The following is a 14,492-nucleotide window of genomic DNA, read 5'->3' on the forward strand; positions in this document are numbered from 1 at the left end:
TTTAGGGTTTGAGTTTTGCCCTCTATGTCTGTGTCTGTGTCTTTGTGTTTCTGTCGTGGTCATACACTGTGTGTCCTCAGTGCAAACCCTAGCACTCTTCTTAACAGCAATAGTAATAAGGGATAGTCATCCCAGTGCCTCAAGATGCACAGACATTGTCTCAAGCAACTTTGCCATAGGAGACCTCATACAGGAACAGGGAAGATCCCTTCTTCAGTCCCCCACAACCATCTCCCCATGTTCGCCATCCCATGCCCTGCCCCCTTGTTATGGACAACCGACAAGGACAGGTTTCTTTTTAGGGTTCCTTTTTTCTCTTTTTTCAAATCTTAATGTGGCAATTACATCTGTTTCTTCCTGTCTTCTCACACATACACACACATAAAGTTAGCCTACATCTCAAGTTTTTGAAAAAATGGAATGCACACACACAAACACACATGTGCACGCATACTTCGCATACAATGTTTTGTGATTGAGCAGCAATAGTTGACACAATACTATAGTCTAGACACATTTATTCAATTATTGGACGTGCGGTATGGCATGAACAACACATTTATTTTTTCAATTACATCATTGAAGCTAACTTGTAGTATTTTCAAAGTCTCGTTGTTTGGAGATGTTATTTTTTCTATGGTGGAATTTCCTTAACAAATCAATGTGTATATTCTTTATCAATAATATTTGAAATGTTTGCTTGTTCGTACCAAATGTATGGCGCCTGGCATACCTAACCATCTTGTGCCCTCACCATGCACCCATGCTCACACATCCGCATGCATGTGCACGAAAACACCCCCACACTCACACCCACCCACGACGTGGCATGCATACATCTAGTGAATATAAAATGTTGTTTATGTATGTTCCCCCCCTCCCCAATCCTTACTTTTGACCATCCCCATCCCCATCCCCATCCCCATCCCCATCCCCATCCCTCATCCCATGTTACTAGGATACGAGTCCCTTTTAGGATTAGGGTAGAGGTTTCAAGACATTTTCTCGACATCTATGGAATATGACTCAAGTGATGTATACATTTGCAACTTAAATTTCTTAAGTTTCATATATGCAATCATATACAAGATAACATACAATGGTTTCAGTACCCATTAATAAGAAGCTGCCAAACTATTCTGTCAGTTTGTTGCATACATCTAGTGAATATAAAATGTTGTTTATGTATGTTCTCCCCCTCCCCAATCCTTGCTTTTGGCCATCCCCCATCCCCATGTCTCGCCCCATGTTACTAGGATACAAGTACCTTTTAGGATTAGGGTAGAGGTTTCAAGAAATCTCCTTGGCATTTATGGAATAGAATATGACTCCTCAACTGCTGTATGCATCTGCAACTTACATTTCACACCTCCCCTTAAGTTTGATGTATGCAAGCATATACAAGATAACATACAATGGTTTGTGCACCCATTAATAAGAAGCTACTAGACTATTATGCCAGCTTGTTATAGCCATAAGTTTCTGTAGCTCTTATTTCAATAAACTAGGACTTCAATTTGATGTCTATAGCCTTTCAATCACTTCTATGATGTCAAATTGATCAAAAAAGCATCAAAACAAAGGGGTCCAATTTGGTGCAGCTTGAATTAGGTATAACAAGTAGAAATGAGGCCACATCATAATGGACAGCTTATTTCTTATCAAAACATTGAACCTTACGTTGTTATTTAATCCACAAAAGTTCCAAAAATCTCCATTGAATTTTTCAACATGTCGTGTGAAATTTCAATTTTTCCATGTAAGGACCATTAGCCTATGTTCCATGTTGCTAAATTCCTAGACTTGATGATGTGTCTGAAACTTGAAACTTAATTTTATTTGAAGTACAAAAGTTCGGCTTGGTTCAACAATTTTGTCAAACTATTGATAACTTGATCAATGTTAAATAAATCTAAAGATCTAACTTTGTATAACAACTTTTGTATCCAAATTGAACCATACGCCTAATTTGGTCCTTGCATGAAATGTTGAATCTGTTGCTAGCTATGTGTTGCTCATGTTGAGAAACCCTTCATCCTTCACCTGCAGTTTGCGTTTTTTGCGTTTTTGCGTTTTGCGTTTAGGGTTTACAGCCCCAAAAAGGGGCGCCACCCTAGACTGACTATGCCTATTTATAGGCCACTCTCTCACTCATTCTTTACAGCTGATTCATTTAGTCTGTCACCTCTTCTCTCCAGCCTCTCCATTGCCCTCACACCCCTTCAGGAGGACATTGTGGTTCATGGTTCGTGGATGTCTTCATCATCTTCCTTATGCTACGGCACCCTTGTTCCCTTGTATCGCATTCACTCCATGATTCAAAACTTCATCATTCCATTCATCAAAGTTTCTTCTCTCTTCCCTCCTCTTCTCCATGTTTGCCGAGTTCACTCCGTGTTCCTCCCTGCAAACCCTATTGTCTCGCTAGTACGTCATCTTTTGACATGGTATCAAAGTTGGATCTACTCAAACAACGACAAAGATCCTCCCTTCCAGTGAAGGTAAAGCCTGGTGGCGGGTTCAGTATCCACTTCTCTTCTTCTTTCACTACATCAAATCCTAACTAGTGGCTACTCCCTCCTGTGTTTGCTATTTTCCAACCTACATTCAGGGCTGCTGCTGTCGCCTCTACCTCCCTGCTGCTGGCGACTTAGCCATGCTGGCGGCTCAACCATGCTGGCAGCTCCTCCCTGCTGCCGGCGGCTCCTATCACAGCAAATTTTCTCTCTCCACTGCCTACATTTGCTATTTTCTCTCTCTTGCAGCTTGCATTTTTAGTTTTCTCTCTCCTCACATGCATTTTTCTACTAATTGCAACCTCTTACTGCTAGTCGCATCCTCCTCCCACTGGCAACTCACTTCCAGCCTTTCCACTACCCTCCTAGCCCTTGAGACAGACATTGCAATTCATGGTTCGTGGCTGACCTCTTCCTTCTTCAGCAAGGCACATTGGTACCCATGGCTTTTTTACCAACAGATGACTAGACTACTAGGTGCTCCTATTGTGGCATCATCGAACACACCAACGATGCTTGCCGACTTCAGCCTTTGCTCCCCACCCCCCCCCCCCCCCCGGAGTATATGCATCTTCCACCAGGCACTCCTTGTGCCACCTCTCCTTTCTGGGCCACAAAGATTGTTCTCCATCAACTATCAAAGTACTATGCTCGAGGCAATAAGACGCATCCAATGCGCACTAAGTCCTTTTGAGCACATGGAGGATTGATTGGCACTAGGACCTCCTGGAGATCGTTGCAATGCCAGCAGCAGTCTTCTCCCACCTATTTTCAGGCACAGTGGCTACCATGACCCACGGTTCTGCAATCCGCTCCATCGAGAGACAATGATTGTTTGATGCCGTCTCCTCATCGGTCCGCTCCTTCCAGAGACAATGGCTACTTGACTCCCTCTTCTTCGGCTTCCCAATCTGCTCCATTGAGAAGAAGCGACCGTTACCCACTCATTGCTCAGTTTGAGCTCCACCCTTCACCCTCGCCTACTCAAGTTTGAGAGGCCACCTCTGGGAGTTCTTCACCACCCCAGATACCTTCTTTGGCACGACCGGCGGGACTTCATTCACCCTCAGACATTTCGAAGTCCGTGATCCATGAGTTTTTGGATTCCCTATCTACCTCAAAGGGGGATTCAGAGGGGAATGATCTTTCTTTGCCCTCTGAGGGGGCATCTACATCTACTGCGACTTCAAAGGGGACTCCTATTCCTCCAGTTTCAAAGGGGGTCCCCACCCACCGCTCAATCCTTTGCACACCCTGGCGGAGGCCTTTTACCTCCTTTTTCTTTCCTTGGATGGGGTGGCTTCCTTCCAACAGTCATCTTACTTTTTGATACCCAGGATCTAGAGGATCTACCTAGATCAGGGCCTTGGAGATTCAGCCGACTTGGTGACAAGACTTTCGTATTCCTTCTTACATGGATGCACGGAGCTAGAGGCTTCTCTCTCGAGGTTGAGTTTCGGGTTCTCCAGTTCACTCTATCTGCTATTCTTTACTGCTAGTTACCTTTCAGGTGGAAATCTTGGATCTTAGGGATCATCTACATCTTCTTCCTCCTCTTCTTGCCTTGGTCACTTGGTCAGCATGTAGTCAACTCCCGAGATCGAGTATGGGCATATCGTTATGGTTCTCAGCACAAAGTCTGACATTCCTCCTCTACATTGCATGTTTTCATCATCTTTGTACTGGGCGCTTGGGCAAGTGAACAATTTCCCCATGAGGGACATTGTCCAAGTGGCACCTGCTAAATGAGCATTCTTCAGCATGTAGCATTCCATCTCCACCTCACTCTTCTTTTCTTCCTCTTTTTGGGCTTGAGATAGGGTGTTGAGAAACCCTTCACTCGTAGTTTGCATTTTTGCGTTTCTGCGTTTTGCGTTTAGAGTTTGCACTCCAAAAAGGGACACCATCCTAGACTGGTTGTACCTATTTATAGGCCACTCTCTCACTCATTCTTTACGGCTGATTCATTCAGTCCGTCACCTCTTCTCTCCAACCTCTCCATTGCCCTCACACCCCTTTAGGAGGACATTGTGGTTCGTGGTTCGTGGTTCGTGACTGTCTTCATTGTCTTCCTTGTGCTATGGCACCCTTGTTCCCTTATATCACATTCACTCCATGATTCAGAACTTCATCATTCCATTCATCACAGTTTCTTCTCTCTTCTCTTCTCTTCTCCATGTTTGCCAAGTTCACTTCCTTGTGCTACGGCACCCTTGTTCCCTTCTATCACATTCACTCCATGATTCAAAACGTCATCATTCCATTCATCAGATTTTCTTCTCTCTTCTCTTCTCCATGTTTGCTGAGTTCACTCCGTGTTTCTCCCCACAAAACCTACTGTCTCGCTGATATGTTATCTTTTGACAGCTCATAGTCTCTAATTAGGTGATACTTGGATATTCTCATAATCAATGTCGGCTATTTTCATAGCTAGATATTCTAAACGCCATGTGATAAATGGTTCTAGCCCAAGTTGCAACTATGTATCCAATAAGATCAAATTGAGTTGTCTTGACATACTCTAAGCTATAGTTCCATGTTCCTACAAGATAAAACAGTACCCTTTTGCAATGTATACATGTGATTTCTTTGGCACTCACATTACTTTGCCAAGCATCACTTAAGTAAAACCTCAATTGTTTGATGGAATTGCACCTATTGGCTTTGATCAGTCAGACTATGTTGGCTTCATATTAGCCTCCAATTGCTGTTGTTTGTTACTTTGCTTTATTCAATTCAAAGTTAATGTAGTACCTCTCATCCATACTTACCCTTTGTTGAGCTAAAAATGCATTATCAACTAGTTGTCCTTTTCAAACAGCTCCAAATCATGTAATTACTAAAACTTTCATTAAAAAGAAACACATTCCTAGAGAGTTTTTGTGTCCCATAAGCAACATCCTAATTTGGGAGCATCCTAGACACGCTGCCCTCCATTCAGCCTATCCTTGTTTTGCAGGTCACATCAATCGGCACTCTCTCTCCTACTATTGGCGCCCAGTTTTCAGCTTGCAGCCTACATTCATCGGTTGTCCAGCCTCCGTCGACTATAGCCCTCACCTGGCGCCTGTCCACTGCTGCTAGCAACTACATCGAATTGTTGATTACTACATCCACCCCAAACTGCATTTTCAGCCCCAACTGGCCACCCTGCTGATCAGCTTTCACAGCAACATCATTTTTGATAGTGTAGGCCCATACAGCATCCAACTCACCCTACTCAGCTGTCATCCTACTGTTTTGAGCCTCGATGATCAGTTTTCCAGCACTTTCAGGTGGTAGATTGCTGTGTTCAGCTAGATTCAGCTTCCAAACTACTGCATTTTGGTACCACCTTGCTGCCCTTCCATTTTCAGAATTCCTTCAGCTCCGACTACTGGTTACAGCACTTCTAATCCATCTTCGGCGGACATCATACTCTGAGTACTCTCATTGCTCTACCTTTGAGCATCTTGTACATTCTTTCCATCATTTACAACATTGATTCGTTCACTTCAGAGTTCTCTTTCTTCTCTATTTGTGTTTGTGTTCATGCAAACCCTAGCATATCTTCACATGGTATCAAAGTTGGTGCTCTTGTAAAGAGGATCCTATGGCTATCATGGAGAGCTTGGTTTGTGCAAGATAGATGAACAATGCATTCACAACGTGTCAAGACTCCTTCTTAGTATCTACATGTCTTTTATCAGGCAAAGTGAGCATTAAATGCAGCAAAACAAGCATAAAATAATGCTGAAAACAAACACACAGACTACTAGAAGCAAGATGTTGATCGAGAAGGCTGGAAACAGGCCATTTGGAGGCAGCAACAGGTCTCCTAAGAGCAGTAGATTGGAAGAGGCTAATCAAAAACAGTTGGCAGACCTGCAATAGCAGAAAACAGCACTCACAGCCCTAACCATAGTTGTTAGGTACGAAAGGTATGATACGGTACGGTACGATAAAATACAATACTAAATGGTACCTTATGATTTTATAAGGTACGGTACGATATTAGTACGAAAACAATTAAGATGATTTTTTAAATAACAAAAACTATAAATCATTAAATGATACACCATAGAATACATGTTTAAAGTGGAAATAGCCATTTCATTGAAGAATAAGATAAATACATGAGGATGACCATCGCGGTCGCATGGGCTGTACAAAACATGTGATACAACTACAGTCTAGTATATTTGATACAAAAAAAGAGACCTATGAATCTATGATGAGGCATCACTATCATCATCATCATCAAAACCATCTAAGTGCTCATCAAGAGAGTCTGAAGATGACTCCTTGGGATCCGATAATGAGACACACTCATACTCATCCTCACTGATGAGGTTACCATCACCATCAAATGATGGCTCCATAGGTGGCGGCCGTGTAGGCAAGGGGGGGGTGTCATCATGAGGCACATGATGTGAGCTACTAGAGCCCTGCCTTACATATGTCTGCAAGCCACTCGAACCACCCCTCCTCCATGATGGAGGGTGTCGAATGACCATGCCCCTGCTACCACCTACTCGAACTCCTCACCCAAGAGCATGCTGACTGCGAGTGTCACGAGTATCTGCTGCTATAAGCACTCTATAGAGCTCTGCAAAAATCATCTCCTCCTCCTCGTCCACCTCCTTATGTATACTCGAAAGAGTGTCGCCCGTCAACTTGAATGTATCAACATTCACCTACACAATGCAGTGATGCACGTAAGATTGATCATTGTAAATGCTAAAGTCTAAATTGTAAAGTATAAACTTCAAAGTTCAAAGTTTAAAAGTTAAAACAACAAATTTTAAATGCGATGGTTAAGTATTTAAACTTTACCTGCTTCAGACTACCCATGCTCATCATAGCCCTCATCATGCATTAGTTAGTGCGGCAATAGACTAGTTGTTCTAACTGTCGTGTTCTAAGCCGATAGCGAAACTTTGTATGAATGAGAGAATAGGCACTCCAGTTTCTCTCACATGCACCTGAAGAGCAATCTTGGGCAAGGACCCTCATGGCTAAGGGCTGAAGAGTCTCCAGTGCGTATCCAAAGTTTTACCACCAAATTAAGGCTTCACAAGTGACTCTCTCCAACACCCATGGGTGGTTGGGATAGCTTGTATGGTTTGTGTTGTGGTATATCTAACCATTCCTTTTCATTCGCCCCCTAAGGCACAATTACTTGATAGGACGGAAATATTTTTCAAAACAATTTCCTTTTTAAAAAAAGTTTGATGACATTCCATCTACCTTTGCATATCTTGGTGAGCCACTGGGTAGCCGACAAGCACCCTTTATTTGATACCCTGGTGCCTCTTGTGTAATCAGTTGGGCTCCCTTGGTAAGATAACCATTACCTTTGTAGTCTTGGTAAGCCACTGGGCAACCGATGTGCACCCTTTATTGGATTCCCTAGTTGTTTTGGGGTGAGACACCTTAAGGTAAAAATGGGCTTAAGCTTTTCTTACATTTCCTTTCTAATTCTAGTTTTGGGCCCGAGAGGGATTGTTAAGATAAAAATGCATGACAAACCAATTAGCTCCTTTAAATAGCCCCAAGACAAGTAATTACCAAGGCTCGTTAAAGAGAAATGCGTTCCTAGACAGTTTCTGTCACACAAGCAAAATTCTAATTTAGGAGGATCCTTCTATGTCTATAAATAGACAGACTACCCACCATTCAGCTTATCCTTGTTTTGCAAGTCACATCCATCCACTCTCTCTCTCCTAATATTGGTGCCTAGTTTTCAACCTGCAGCCTACATTCATCCATTTTCCAACCTCCATCAAGTGCAGCCCACACCTGGTGCCTGTCCATTGCTGCTGGCGACTACATCCAGCTAGTGACTACTTCATCTCCCCCAAACAATTGCCTTTTCAGGCCGAGCTGGCCACCCTGCTGATCAGCTTCCACAACGACATAAAACTGATAACGTTTTTTATAGTGCAGGTGCATACAACATCCCACTCACCTTCAGCTGTCACGCTACTGTTTTTCAGCCTCAATGATCAGTTTTCCAGTATTTTCAGGTGGTACACTACAGCATTCAGCCAAATTCAGCCTCCAAACTGCAGTGTTGTGGTTACAAGCCTACTACCCTTCCATTTTCAGCATTCCTCCAACTCTGAATGCAATCGCAATCCATGTTCAGTGGACATCACACTCTGATTACTCTCATTGGTTTGCATTTTAGCATCTTGTATATTCTTTCTATCATTTACAGCACTGATTCATTCACTTCAAAGTTCTCATTCTTCTATGTTTGTCTTTGTGTTTTTGCCTTTTGCAATCAGATTGGAGTGCATTCGAGACCCATCTTCAGTGGACGTCACATCCCAACTACTTTATTTGCTCTACCTTTGAGCATCTTGTACATTCTTTCCATCATTTAAACATTGATTCATTCACTTCAAAGTGCTCTTTCTTCTCTATTTCTTTTCATGTTTTTGCATTTTGCATTTTGCGTTTCTGCATCTTAGTCGTGTTCTTACATTCTATGTTTTAAGCTTTGCTTTCACTCCACATATTTGGTCATCATTTGAGCCAATTCACTACAAGCTTCAAGCAGTTCTGAGATCGTATAGCAATAATCAACTTGGTGAGCAAATAAAATGAGACCTCAATTAAGAAAATTTTATCATGCATTGGCCTAATTTAACTCCACAAAAACAGATCCAATAGAATATTTTATGAAAAATGCATTTTATTTGTGACCGCAGGACAAATGCTCAAAAATCCCTATGCAAGGGTATATTGTGGACATCCATCCATTTGTTAGCAATCATGTGTCTCATGCACAATCATCTCCTACCGATGAGCCTCAACCAAACAAGGACATTAGGGGCTCTGACATTCAATCCGTCGTGTGTTTTGACACAGGAGGCAACTCTTTCTAGAGCGTGGATTTCTTTTCTAGTCAGTTTTGGGTGTGTTCACACTGTCAATAGTGGACAGTTTTCAACACTTGCATTTCTTTTTCAAAGGTGGTTGGAGACCTGTTCACACTGGATAGGTAGCAATTTGATCATGTAGACTACATTCAACATTCCTTCTGGCGATTTCATTATTTTGTTCTCCAAATGCAGGTCGACAAGCCATTTTGCCCCCTATTTGACTAGGTCAGCCAGTTTTGGGCAATTCCTCCTATTTATAGCTAGCAGAGTTAGTTGGCTGATCATTCATAGTTCAGCCTTGCAAGTTTCATCATATTTTGAAGTACAAGGTCTCTTCTCCATCTTCCAGTACTACCTTCTGTCATCGGCCCAATCCCCCTTCCCTTGATGATGCCTTGGGCTGCATGCAAGGACTGATCAGTCTTGTTTTGTATTCAGCTTTCATTCAGTTCATGCAAATTTTCTCCTTCCCTTCTTTTTTTTTTCATAATAGGTAATTGTATTAACCATGAAAAAGCTACAAGATTACAAGATTACAAGATGCATGATGGCTCTAGGCCATCAAACATAAAGCAAATACAATAGACTCAACAAATACTCTCTAAGACATCAAAATCAAAGTACAAAGGAAGTAGACGGACTACATGGGGACAATTGCCCAAAGAAACTACAATATGCCAAGAAAGCAAACCACTTGAAAGGACTTCTTCATTGGCAACTTGGCTTGATTGAGTTGGCAGATATTCTCCCTAGGGCCTCTTTCAAATCCGCCCCTTTTCTCAACCTTAAACAACTTTTTATTCAACTCCTCCCCACTCTCTAGGAAGCACGAATCCTTTCTACACAGCAAAGTATCTACTGTAGCCATAGTCTCTATGAGCTTAGACATGCTAGACACGATGGATTTAATACAAAAATCCCTGATTCTGTTGGGTAGTCCTTAAACATATTTTTCCACTTGCTCATGAAGGAATACGAAGCAGTAAGAAATAATAGGCAACAATGCATCCCAAAACTTCTTATTATATTGCTCCAAATTCTTACATTCCTTAGTATCCAACGTATTCCAAGTTGTCACGATGTCCACATCAAAGGTATTGATTAACCAATTCAATGTAAACATTTGCTTGAATGTACCCATGTTGGCAGTGCTCTACCTTGCATCAAAAGAGTGGACCATCAGTGCAATGCATTCTCCTTCAAAAAAGTGTCTGCCTTTCAAATCTTCAAGGACTCCATGAAGTTTCCCCCTGAATAGGCTACATCAAACTGTTGAATGAAAGTCAAAGCTTTCAACCTATCTTGTGCACCACTAAAGGACTCAAACTTCACTGCTTTTCCACCCTCATCGTAGTCTTTTGCTACCCCTTTGGATGTCTAACCATAGTATGAAAAATCGTGCTTCCACCAAAGTATCCTGACTACCCCATCATAGCATGCATGCCCGGCTATCCAAAACCCATTGGATTGGCACTTCCATGATGGCCTTGCATTTGCATTCCTTGCCCAGTAGGTACCAATTGTTTTGCTTCATTAGAATCTTTGGAAGCTTCAAGTGAAGACTTTGGCATTACCTTCGGTGCACCTTGTTGTCTAGGAGTGTAGAAGAAGTTTTCTTCTTCTTATCCTTGTTGTCCTTCTTCAGAGCATTCAAAAATCGAGTATACTGAAGAACCTTTGCCAATTCAACAAAAAGATTTGCTGTTGTCTTCATCTAATTCTTAAACTAGTCATTAAATTCCTCTTCACTTTGTTGGTCATCGGCCTCATTATGTCTTGAAGGCCCTACATCTTGCCCAATAGCAACATTTTCAGCTTGCTATCTGTGATCTCAGCCTTATCCAAGATCACGCATTACATTTCCTTCATTTCCATGTGAATATTCATACTAAGAGCCATCATCATTGCTTGATTTCATTTCACTGTATGAAGACATATTGCTATAATTTCTCAGTTGAGAGCAAAAATCAGTACTAGTGCAAAGCTTTGGCTTGCAATCAAGTGCCTCGGACCCACCAAATCAAAGGATTGGGTGGTGTCCCGACAAAACCATGAAACCAACCTTTCTTCTTGGAGAGGGTGGTAATTCCCTCATTAAACACTTAATTACAGCAATCAGCAAATAAACATAAATTGATATGTATAATATACCTTAATAATCTTGGACATTGGGCACCTTGTTGGCCCCAAAATTGGCATCTCTTTCAATATTTCTTTAACTTAGATTGCTAATGGAATTAGTACAAGCTGAGATTCCACAATCTCCTTTGCTATTCCAAAAGCCCCTTGCTGTAATAACAATCAGCAAGCAATTCGAGCCGTTTGTCCCTTGACTTTTCACCCACAACTTGCATAATTGGAGCCACAAACTGACCAATGCTGCCCCAAATTACAATGAATGGGCTGGCATCTAAATTCCTTAACAATTACACAAATTTCAAGTGCTGAATTCAGTGTATGATGCCTTCTCCTATTGGCACAAGTTCTGACCTAGTTGTCAAACCCTAATTTTTGCAAAAATTTAAGGTTTGCAGCAAAAATCCTCCCGCTATGCACCAAATATGGCTGTGATTTGCTCCAAATGGCTGAGAAATGCTGAGAATGACTGAGCAAAGGGTGGAGAAGCTGAGAGAATGCCAAAGAGAGGAAATTCAATATTTCTTCACAAAGAAACCCTTCAAATTGGCAGTTACCTATCAAAAATTGCCCTAGCAGTTGTCGCCTACTTCCAAAGATGCTGGAAATTACTGTCGCCAGCTCTTGTAAACTCCAGAATTGATATCACCTACAACAATGGGTTGATTGTTGTTGTTCTAGCCTCCAGAAGGTCACCCATTGCAGAAAAAACAAACCAACAGTCTATTCTTTTTTTCGTAAAAGGTAATTGTATTAATTACAAAAAAAATACAAGATTACTTGATTACAAGATACATGATGACACTAAGCCATCATGTGAAGAGGTTCCAGTACTAAGAGTTACAAAGTCATGGCAAAGACGCGGAGGAAATTGCCATATGCCAGGGACGTAAGTCCTCCCTAGAGAGCATGTCAGAATGCTGGAGAAGATCTAGCTACCAATACAAGAGACCCTTAAGCCTAGCAATATGCCACTGAACATTATAGGCGGAATCAAAAAGAAAATCATTCCGAATGGTCCATTTATGCCAACAGCCCCAATATCGAAGAAACTGATACACGAGCTTCATATGTGGCTGTGCCGGAGTGGGGTATTTGGGCTACACAAAAACCCAATCAAAGGGGTGTAGCAAGAAACCAACTACCGCTCGCCAAACGGCTAACAAGAATGACCAAACTTTCTTAGCGATGGGACAAGAAATAAATCGGTGCCAGGCGGATTCCACACTAGTGGTGCAAAAGAAACAGTTGCCGTTGGAGATTCGTCGCTTGGAAAGAGCTGAAGCAAGCAGAAGACCACCAATCATCACCCTCCAAAGAAAGACCTTATATTTGAAAGGTGTCTTGTTCAACCAACCCTCCATCACAGTTGCCCTCCACCATGACCGGGATTTACGCAATCCCCATAGAGTATTCGCTTTAGTAACCAGCCATTGATGATCTTTAATCAGAAGATGATACACCTCGTTAGCGGAAGCTTTGCTTAAATTCAGCCGGCCTTCGAAGTCCCAATCCTGCCAGGGATAATCCGAAGCAAGGGCAGGAAAGGGTTGTCTGATCTGGAGAACCATCAAAAGCTGTTCCCATAAATGCCTATATCCACGAGAGATCCTGAAAAGCCTCCTAGCTATACGAAACGATATTAGCACATTGCGACTGGCAAGGGTGGCATCCGTGACTGAAGTTAAGCCCAAACATGCCATCCGGTTGAATTGTGGTCTAAGCTCGTGTTTACCTTCCCATGAAAGTAACCGCGAGACTGCCCCCCCCCCCTCTCTCTCTCTCTCTCTCTCTCTCTCTCAGCCTGAATACATGAATTCCTCTCTCCAATCTCCAAAAACGTTTTGTAGTCTTGCATGGAAAATCTCGCCAAGTGGCAACCTTCTCCAGTTGTCACGGGGATATGAAATTTTTTAGATGTTTTAATCTTGCCAATAACAATGTGCAAGGTTGTTTAGCACATGTGATGCACATGGCAGTTATTTTATGGTAATAGGCCAAGGACCTCGAGGATGCAATGGATGCCAAAGGCAAAAGCTGTGATAAGTAATGCTAACTAGGCTAGTTGGTGTCAGTTTTGACCTTGGGCAGTTAATAGGCCAATAAGTATCAATGGTGACACTAGGGGCTAGCATTAATTAATTAATTAATGCTAGCCTAAGGGTCAACAGAGGTTGGGTACCACTTCACGTTGCAAATGGCCTAGCCAATTTAATTATGGATAGGTACGTTTAATTTTGGGCAAGGTCAGAAGGGCTAAATTCTGAAAATTAATTAAATGGGTAGATAATGCTAAAAAATGACTTATCACGGTAATTTCATGCATTCGCTCATCTCATAGGATATTCCCCAATGCACCACACCATAAAACCATAGAATTGTTAAGCATAAGTAAGGAAGTTTCAAATGAGACATGAGATGTACCAAAAAAACATGAGTTGTACACCTAGAAATTTAACCACCCAACATGGTCTTCTAACAAAGAGAACATGTGGATGTTGAGGTGAATAAAGCATGAGGTCAAAACTTGATAATTTATTTTTTGTAGAAAGATTTGAGTGTGCAAATGCTTGAGAACCTCATTGAAGTGTGAATGATTCTAAAGATCTTGATTTCTATTGGCAAAGGGGGATATTATGTACCTTGAGTTCTGCAAGCTCTATGCACGATCCTATGCTGGAAGGAAGAGATGAGAACGCATTGTTTGAGCAATTCAACCTAGTATGTCACAGACAGGAGAATTACACACGTGTGGCACATGTAATACAATCAAATTGCACACTTTATTACTAATGTAAAATTCGACATCCGGGCATCTTGTAGAATTGAAGTTCTGAGTGGAATCAGACTGTTACTTTAACATTCTCTTAAGCACACATACCTAACTAATGAAGTTGCTGAGCCAATCTCTGCTGGTAGTTCAGATAGCTTGTTACCGGATACATCAAGGTTTTTCAGCAAGATCAAC

The 14,492-nt window shown here is 41.9% G+C and overlaps 1 protein-coding gene across 1 annotated transcript in view; it reads right to left on the reverse strand.

Moving 5' to 3' along the window:
* The window catches only part of LOC148008694 (plant intracellular Ras-group-related LRR protein 6-like), a 108,320-nt gene that overhangs the window by 87,160 nt on the left and 6,668 nt on the right, over positions 1 to 14,492 (reverse strand). The window contains exons 4-5 of the mRNA XM_087674068.1: positions 14,406 to 14,492; positions 14,167 to 14,242 (exon numbers count right to left, since the gene is read on the reverse strand). Of these exons, the coding sequence (XP_087530194.1) occupies positions 14,167 to 14,242; positions 14,406 to 14,492 (163 nt within the window). The remainder of the gene's footprint in view (positions 1 to 14,166; positions 14,243 to 14,405) is intronic.

Source organism: Lygodium microphyllum, unplaced genomic scaffold (genome assembly GCF_053477565.2).
Source record: "Lygodium microphyllum isolate KBCC unplaced genomic scaffold, Lygodium_microphyllum_v1.1.10 scaffold_81, whole genome shotgun sequence".
Lineage (NCBI taxonomy): Eukaryota > Viridiplantae > Streptophyta > Polypodiopsida > Schizaeales > Lygodiaceae > Lygodium > Lygodium microphyllum.